Source organism: Polistes dominula, unplaced genomic scaffold (genome assembly GCF_049000335.1).
Source record: "Polistes dominula isolate Pdom_NZ unplaced genomic scaffold, Pdom_raw_medaka contig_73, whole genome shotgun sequence".
NCBI lineage: Eukaryota > Metazoa > Arthropoda > Insecta > Hymenoptera > Vespidae > Polistes > Polistes dominula.
The window spans coordinates 3,649,395-3,658,408 of NW_028300951.1; the positions used below are offsets into that span (position 1 = coordinate 3,649,395).

Below are 9,014 nucleotides of genomic sequence, written 5' to 3' on the forward strand. Positions count from 1 at the left end.
TATTTATCAACTGTTTATCAATAATAAAAGATGTTATTTGTATTATATTCTATTCTATATAACTTTATATTCCATTTTCTACTGACTTTATACCGCAAGTGTCAAATTGAATTTTTAATATTTATAAAAACATAAATATGTGGAGTAAAATTTAATTGATAATATTCAAAATCGGATAATATAAAATTTCATATATTTTAAAGAAATAATAATAAGCTGATACATTAATAACAATAATAATAATAATAATAACATAAGATAAACAGGGTGTCTCACGTAAATAAAAGTTGATCAGTTTTTGATTGGTTATAGATGGCAATAAAAGAAAAAAAGATGTTTTGTTTCGAAATATTTTGTATTCGTAGATAAATTCGTATATTGTTTTTTACAAATGTGTCTTGTTAATAAACTGTAAATAAAAATACTTACTTGTGTTAATGAAATGATATATCAAAATTATAGTATTCAATGTTAATTCTATAACTCTCTTTGCAAATAACGTGCGCCAGGTTGTGTATATAATAAACGACCAGGTATATTAGCACCAGATGCATTAACATAAGTTCCAGGAGGTGGGGGAGGATATGGTCCAGGTGGTGGTTGAGGTGCTCGTACTGGATATCCAGAAGTAATACCACCTGTTTTAGACCCCTTTAAAACATAATCGAATGTCTAATAAAAATAATGAGATATATTGTGAAAAGTTGCTATATTAATAAAATAAATATTTTTATATTAAAATTTTATATAATATATTCTTACTTGTGATGGCTGTTGAATTGGCATAGCGCCGCCGTGTACAGTAACATGACTGCCAGGGCGAAGATAAAATTTATCTTCTGCGTATGCACCCTTATGTTCTAGAGTATGTAAACTGGTTACATAAGCTACAAGAAAATATAATGAGTTTTTATTAATTTAAGGAGTAACACCACTATAGAATTTTCAAAAAATCGATTTTTTTTTTAGCCTAAAGTGTACTTTAAACATATATAAACATTATGAACATGGTCCCGAAGCAAAAAAAATTTGTTAACATGGCGAGATCTTATTTTTACGAAGCGCCTCAAAGCGCCTCGAATAGTGATAACAAAACTTTAAACGAGTTTTTCTCGAAACTTTTACTCGAAAATTTTTTAAACTGAACGGACTCTATAGTGGTGTTACCCCTTAAACAATTATTACGTGGTATTTAAATCAAACAGTTGCAATATTCAACAATTTCGATATTCATAAAGATTATAAAATGTAATCAGGACGTAAGATATCAACATTCGATCCTTTTGAATGGCATGAAAGCTGGATGTCGTCATCACAGGAACAGTAAACGTCCTGAGGAATATAAAGGCTATAAAACTATGCACAACAGGACGAAGTCCTATCAAGAAAAAGAACAAGAAAAAAAATTATAAAATTGAATATAATATACCTGTTTGATGTGTAGATAATGTTGCTCTATTTCCTGATAAATACACTGGTTTTGCAAGTTCGGATTCTCTAGACTGCTGTGAAGTTGGAGCAGAATAACTATAGACGCTTTGTCCGGTAGGTGCAGAATAGAAATTGGATGCAGAATATTGACTATTTTCTAAAATAGTGAAATTAATACATATGATATATTTTATAATCGTAAACGATAGTCCAAATAGACTTCAAAGTTACTCACTATTCCAAAGAACAGCTCTAGAATCGTTAGATCTTCTTGCAGCATCCTCAGATTCTATAATAAATAATATTAAAATAAATTACTCACATGTGGCAATTGCAATTAAAAGGTATTAGACTAATTAAATACACTTACTAGACGGAGGTGGATTGTAACTTGAAATAGCAGGTGGTGGTTTATATCCGTATCCTGCATGGTATGGAGATGCAGTCGGAGGAGGTGACGGACTATGTGATCTTTTTAATGGACCCTTTTTAATAAAATAATTAATATAATTTAACCGTTTTAGTCCCAAAGGGGAAATTTCGAAAAAAACACTGTCGAAGAATCCCAAACAGCGCTATCTCTAAATGAGTACGAAAAGACCCCCAAGCAGCGCGACAGCGCTACTTGTATGCATTTGTTTCATAAATATGAGCACACCGTCAGTTGTCCAGAATACTCGAAATGTACAGGGTTTTCTCGACATAAAATGTGAACAACGCTATCGCGCTGCTTGGGACTCAAACTGTTAATATATGACAATATATATTATTTGTAATATTAAAAATACTGAACATACGGTTGGTAAAAGAGTGTGCGTTGGTGCACCCACTGTTACTTTATTATACAAAGGACTGTTGCTACGTGGTAATGGTAGAAATAAAGGAGGCTGTACTACTTGTGAAACTGTACCATGATATCCTCCAACTGCCGTTAACACTTCGGAACAGTTTCTGTACATATAATAATATAATTATATGTAAATCTTGAAAGTTTGATAGAAAATATTAAAATAATATTTTAGAAATATTAATATAATATTTAATAAGAGAAAAACGCGGATGGAGTAAGTACCTTGTTTCCTTGATAAGTTGACGCCTTCTGTTATCATCTTCGTTAAGAACTTTTTTTAATTGCAAAAATAATTGATGCTTTTCATCTTTTAGTTGAGCTAATTCATTTTCAAGGTTGGATATTTGTTCACGTGTTTCGCCCAAAGTCATAACATCTTGTTTTTGTTGACGTTCTCTTTCCTTTCTTTGACGTTCTTCTTCAGCATCAGCTTCTTGTTCTACAAAAATGATAACGTGTATGTTCACCTCAAAAATTACACATTTATTAATTAAAAATAGATATTGATAGAATTATACCTTGTTTTTTTCTTTGTCGTTCCCTTGTAATATGAGTTTTTAATGCTTGCCACATCTGTTCACTACGCTGAGGTGGTCCTACTATTACCGCAGGCATCTTTTCTCTGTGTTATTTTACTATTTCTTAATTAGATTATAAATATGTTTAGGTTATGAATTTATATAGGTATAGAAATAGGTTATTTATTTATATAGGAATAATATATAAATATATGTAGGGTAGGAATTTATATAAATATATATAGGTTATGTGTTATATTACAAGGCATATATATATATATATATATAGCAATATTTCAATAAGGTAATTCACTGCTTAAGAACGTAAAATTTATTTATTTATTTATTATTATTATTATTATTATTATTATTATTATTATTATTATTATTTAAAATTAATGTTTTAAAAATTTGAATTTCTTTAGCAAGTTGGCAAGATAAAAATTATTTCATTTAAAGAAAAGATCAAAAAAATTTTATTGTAATGTATTCCAGTTAATGTATACATATCTTTTTTTTATTTTACTAAACTGAAGAAAATGAGCACAACACTTTCCTGTATTCAATATGTTTGTTTGGTTAACTAAATCTCCATTTTTTTCTCTAGCACTTGAAAACGGTGGCTATGGTGGCTACATTCAAAGTATTAGACGGCTAAAGTAAGTAGATAGGTCGAATTGCTACGCCACGTGGGATCTCTAGCACTTGAATACGCTATCTGGTGGCTAAATTCAAAATTAAAGTAGATAGGTCGAATTGCCACGCCACGCCCCTGCCAGACATCCCAATAGTTCCTATAACAGATTTGGTCTCTTTTTACTGCATTTACTAGTAAGAAACAGAAACTGCTCAGTCGTGTTGTGGCTATATGATGATAGTTACCGCGTATACATGGCGGCACTAGAAATACGCATGAGCATCGATTTGATTTTAAAAGTGATTTCTGTGTAATAAATATAATAATTTATAATAATAATAAAAAAAAAAAGATAACATTTATTTACAAACGCATTATTATCTGTTTCACAGTTACTTTCATAAATAATTATGATAATTAAGAATATATCCTAGGAAATTATATTTATCATTAACATTGCCAATGAATATTTCCAAAGGATATAATTATTAATGTTCTTTTATATTTTTACTTAGTCTCATTAAGTTAATTTAAGTTCACTGTATATTGTTGTAAAACTTTGATATAAATTTAAAAAAGAAAAATGACAACTGTATCAGCGTCTTTTCATGAAGGAGAAGATGAAGTGGAAGATGACAATGATGTAAATGATTATAATCCACAAGCAAAATTAATTAAAACATTGGAAGTAAGTTCTTATTTTATTTTAAGCCTATATATAAGATAAGCATGATAAAAAATATATTATATTTGTTTTAATATTTGATATCAAAAGTATAGATGTATCATACTTTATTATGTATTTACTTGTTATGTATTTTCTTTGTCCAGAGAAATGGAATTACAGCAGGTGATATTAAAAAGTTAGAAGAAGCTGGTTATCACACTGTAGAAGCAATAGCATATGCCCCAAAAAAACACCTTATTTCTATCAAAGGTATTAGCGAAGCTAAAGCAGACAAAATATTACAAGAAGCATCTAAATTAGTGGTAATGGGTTTTAAAAGTGCTACAGAGATACATCAAATGCGTGCAAATATTGTTTATGTTTCTACCGGTTCTACGGAGTTGGATCGATTATTAGGTGGAGGAATTGAAACGGGTTCTATTACAGAAATTTTTGGAGAATTTAGGACAGGAAAGTCTCAATTATGTCACACGTTAGCAGTAAACTGTCAATTACCTATAGATATGGGAGGAGCAGAAGGTAAATGCCTTTACATAGATACAGAAGGAACGTTTAGACCGGAAAGGTTAATTGCTGTTGCTGAAAGATACAAAATCGCTGGTGATTCTGTTCTTGATAATGTCGCCTGTGCTAGAGCTTATAATACGGATCACCAAACTCAGTTAGTAATACAAGCCAGTGCTATGATGACAGAGTCAAGATATGCTATGTTAATTGTTGATAGTGCAACAGCTCTTTATCGTACTGATTATTCTGGTAGAGGGGAATTGTCAGCTAGGCAAAATCATTTAGCCAGATTTTTGAGGATGTTACTGCGAATAGCAGATGAACATGGTGTAGCTGTTGTTATAACTAATCAAGTAGTAGCTCAAGTCGATGGTGCAGCTTCTATGTTTGGTGGTGATCAAAAGAAACCAATTGGTGGTAATATCATAGCGCACGCAAGTACGACTAGATTGTATTTACGAAAAGGTAGAGGAGAAACGAGAATATGTAAGATTTATGATTCACCTTGTTTACCAGAAAGCGAAGCAATGTTTGCAATAAATGCAGATGGTATAGGAGATGTAAAAGAATAATACATTATGCTTTAGTATTATATTTTTGATAATGTAACAATAAAATAATAATTTGAAAGTCTGTTAAACTCTGTGTTTCTTAAAATAAATTATATATATATATTGTTTTTTACATAAATACTACCATTCTTCTAATAGAAATAAATAAGTATTTTAATTAAGGTTGTAATAAAGCATTATTTAGTATAGATAAGTAGAGACAAATGTTCATTTTCTATAGATTAAACATCTCAATTACCTTGAGAAAGACACACATATTTTTCTATACAAATTTGTAAGATTTATTATTAAAAAAAAGCTTCTATATATAATATAAATATGATTATCTATTAATTAACTTTTTGAACAGAGGTCTGTAATTGATGGAAATAAATGTATAAAGTCGATTTCGATTAAGAGTAAAGTAGTACACAGGTACAAAAATAGAAAGCATTGGATAAATAATCTTACAAAGAATTGAAAGGTATCGTACTTTTGTGGTAAAAAATGAGGAATATTTAATTTATTTATTTATCATAAGAAAATCTTTCCATAACGAATTAACTTGTTATCCTCAATAAATGAACATTTTCGATTTTAAGATTAAATGTAATTGCATAATATAAATACATTATGTGCATATAAACGATTGTTTTTCATTCCTTTTAGAATTCTTATTTTTTAATTATGGCAATATTATGTTCGCAAGATAGAGAATCAAGTTTAATAATACTAACAAAAAATAATCTCGAAAGACTTCTGTATAAAAGTGGAAATGTGCGCGCGCAGAATAGACAACAAAGAATCGTCACCATCATTTATAGTTTATTACTGTATCGTGACTCTCAATTTGATCTTATTGTGATAAAAGCATTTGTTTAGTGACTTATCAAGTTTAACGAATAATTTTAATTATTATATATGAAAATAATACAAATATCAAAACTTCAAGGACGTAACCAGTAAAATATCGAGTGAGATACATTATTCACAAAATTACAATATTATTTCGTTTACTTTATGTTAATAGTTTGACCTTCGCCGGCTTAGTTTCGAAAATATGTTTAAATTGTTCTGTTTAAATTTATTCATTCGTTCTAATTCATCGAAATTAAATCATATTTCGCGAATATTTTATTCAACGAATACTTTTAAAGTACATACTATTCAATCGAAAAGAAGCCGGTAGGTTAAACCTTGAAATAGTGTAATGACGTATTCTCGAATATTAGGTATTAATGATAATTTTTATTTTTTTTATTTCAGTAGATATTACTCTTACAACAAGATGAGTGACGATATGTCTTTATATACTTTACCAAATAATCAACCTTTGGTATTGTTAGAATGTGAAACGTCGTTTAATGCATTAACACTGAAAGAAAAATTGTATGCACATTATTTGAGCAAAGCAGCATGGCATGGTGGTCTTATTGTAAATTTACAACTTTCGCCAGAATCTCCATTGATTTTTGCTCTTTTACATAAAATTTTTCTTTCCGAATCTGCAGATGATTTAAAACTGTCTGCAAAGAAAGCGGGCATTTCTGATGATGATTTTACTGTAAGTATACTTGGTCTCTTTAATATTCCTATATTATTTGATTTATATTTTTATATATATTTTTTTTTCAGGCTTTCTTGGTCTACGCATGTGGAATTATAACAAATAGTGGTAATTACAAATCCTTTGGTGATAGTAAAATAATACCTAATTTACCTAAAGAAAAATTTGAGACAATCGTCAAAGTATCTAAAGCATTTAAAAACAATTCAGATGAGATACAATATCTCTGGGATAATATTCACAATTTAATGTTTTCTTTAGAAAACAAGTTGAGATCATTAGGATTGGGTGATAAAGGTGTAACCACCTATTTCTCTGCTAATTGTACGGACGAAGATGCTCAATTAGTTAATAAATTTATGCAATCTAAAGGATTGGAGTCATATAATACAAGATGTTTTAAAACTATAATACCATCCAAAGATTCTAAAACTGATGAAATAACAAGTCTATATGAAATAAGATTAGCTTCCGTAGATAAAGAAGACGATCCAAAAATAACTTTACCACAGGAAACCTTTGAAGAAGAAGAGTTCAAAATTACAAGAGGAGATTATGATATAATTTTAGCAAAGGTTAATGATAATCTTCAAAAAGCTAAAGAATATGCAGCAAATGAGACAGAAAATCAAATGATTGAGAAATTTATAAGTCATTTTAAAACAGGTTCATTAAAAGATCATAAAGATGGTTCTCGTTACTGGATCAAAGACAAAGGTCCAGTCATTGAAACGTATATTGGTTTTATAGAAACATATAGAGATCCAGCAGGACAAAGAGCTGAATTTGAAGGTTTTGTAGCTATGGTTAACAAAGAAATGTCTCAAAAGTTTGCTAAATTAGTGAATAGAGCAAACGAGTTTATTCCTAGTCTTCCTTGGGGTAAGGATTTTGAGAGAGTTTCATTTACGCAACCAGATTTTACTTCGTTAGAAGTTTTAACATTCTCAAGTTCAGGCATTCCTGCTGGAATAAATATTCCAAATTATGATGAAATTAGACAGTCGGAAGGATTTAAGAATGTTTCTTTAGGAAATGTTATACCTGCTAATATGAAGCAAGATGAAATACCTTTTTTATCCAACGAAGATGTAGAATTATTGAACAAGTATAGAATTCCTAGTTTTGAATTACAAGTTGGATTACATGAACTTCTTGGTCATGGCAGTGGTAAACTACTACGGTCATTGGGAGCTAATGCATACAATTTTGATAAGGGAAATTTAATAAATCCATTAACAGGAGATCCTGTAGATAAATATTTCATGCCTGGAGAGACATATGATTCTAAATTTGGTGCAATGGGATCGTCATATGAAGAATGTCGAGCAGAAGCAGTCGGTCTTTATTTGTGTTTAGATAAATCGCTTGTACGTATTTTTGAATGTCCAGAAGAAGCGATTGATGATATAATTTATGTCAACTGGTTGTCATTGCTATGGAATGGCTGTGCCAAAGCTTTAGAAATGTATGATCCTTCTACTAAAAAATGGTTACAAGCACACTCTCAAGCTCGATATGTTTTACTTAGAGTTTGTCTTGAAGCAAAAGATAGTTTTGTTACTGTTACTGAAACTGAAGAAGGAAAAGATTTAAGAATGACTTTAGATAGATCGAAAATTGAAACATCTGGAAAAGAAGTAATTGGAGAGTTTTTGAAGAAACTTCAAATTTATAAAAGTACAGGTGACGTAGACAGTGCTAGAGAAATGTATGAAAAATATAGCGAAGTACCTGATTCTGGCCCATACCCATGGGCACGTTGGAGAAAAATAGTTTTACTCAATAAACAGTGTAGAAAAATGTTTGTTCAACCAAATACATTTATTAAAAATGGTTTGTATATTTCAATATATCAAATTTATGTATTGAAAACTATTTTTAAAAAATCAATTATTATGTTACTAATATATGTGATAAAAATATTTTAGAAAACGGCAATACTACTGATGTGATTTTAAAAAATTATGAACCAACTTTCTCTGGACTGATTCAGTCGTGGATAGAAAGATATCCTTCAGCAGACATTTCAGACTCACTTATTGACCTTTGGAAAAAGGATAAGAAACATTTCGTATTGGAAAACACTGATTAATGAAAAAATATCATATTATGATATATATCATAATTGCTTTTTTACTATATATACAATGTTACTCAAGAATTATTAAATACACGAAAATTTCATATGTTTTTTTAAAAACATGTTTTATAAGTTCTAATAAATATATAATTCCGTTAAAAATAAACGTTCAGGTAATTGTA

General features: G+C 29.4%; 3 protein-coding genes across 6 annotated transcripts; 2 read left to right on the plus strand and 1 right to left on the minus strand.

Annotated features, from left to right (window-relative positions):
* Positions 1 to 336: 336 nt before the first annotated feature.
* Positions 337 to 3,038, minus strand: LOC107063965 (uncharacterized). The gene is made up of 8 exons (XM_015316172.2): positions 2,800 to 3,038; positions 2,504 to 2,720; positions 2,229 to 2,382; positions 1,802 to 1,916; positions 1,667 to 1,720; positions 1,430 to 1,588; positions 763 to 887; positions 337 to 672 (listed from the first exon to the last, which is right to left on the minus strand). The coding sequence occupies exons 1-8, from the start codon at positions 2,894 to 2,896 to the stop codon at positions 478 to 480; spliced, it is 1,116 nt and encodes a 371-aa protein (XP_015171658.1). The 5' UTR covers positions 2,897 to 3,038; the 3' UTR covers positions 337 to 477.
* Positions 3,039 to 3,602: 564 nt separating this feature from the next.
* Positions 3,603 to 5,305, plus strand: LOC107063966 (DNA repair protein RAD51 homolog A). The gene is made up of 2 exons (XM_015316174.2): positions 3,603 to 4,124; positions 4,268 to 5,305. Exons 1-2 carry the CDS (start codon positions 4,020 to 4,022, stop codon positions 5,201 to 5,203), a joined length of 1,041 nt encoding a protein of 346 aa, XP_015171660.1. The 5' UTR covers positions 3,603 to 4,019; the 3' UTR covers positions 5,204 to 5,305.
* Positions 5,306 to 5,971: 666 nt separating this feature from the next.
* DppIII (dipeptidyl peptidase 3) lies at positions 5,972 to 8,998 on the plus strand. Of its 4 annotated transcripts, none has more exons than XM_015316177.2 (4): positions 5,972 to 6,156; positions 6,449 to 6,746; positions 6,818 to 8,585; positions 8,681 to 8,998. In XM_015316177.2, exons 2-4 carry the CDS (start codon positions 6,471 to 6,473, stop codon positions 8,842 to 8,844), a joined length of 2,208 nt encoding a protein of 735 aa, XP_015171663.1. In that variant the 5' UTR covers positions 5,972 to 6,156; positions 6,449 to 6,470; the 3' UTR covers positions 8,845 to 8,998. The 4 variants fall into 4 exon arrangements, with proteins under 4 accessions (XP_015171663.1, XP_015171664.1, XP_015171661.2 ...); XM_015316178.2 differs by having other exon boundaries at positions 6,452 to 6,746; XM_015316175.2 differs by lacking the exon at positions 5,972 to 6,156 and adding an exon at positions 6,190 to 6,367.
* Positions 8,999 to 9,014: the final 16 nt, after the last annotated feature.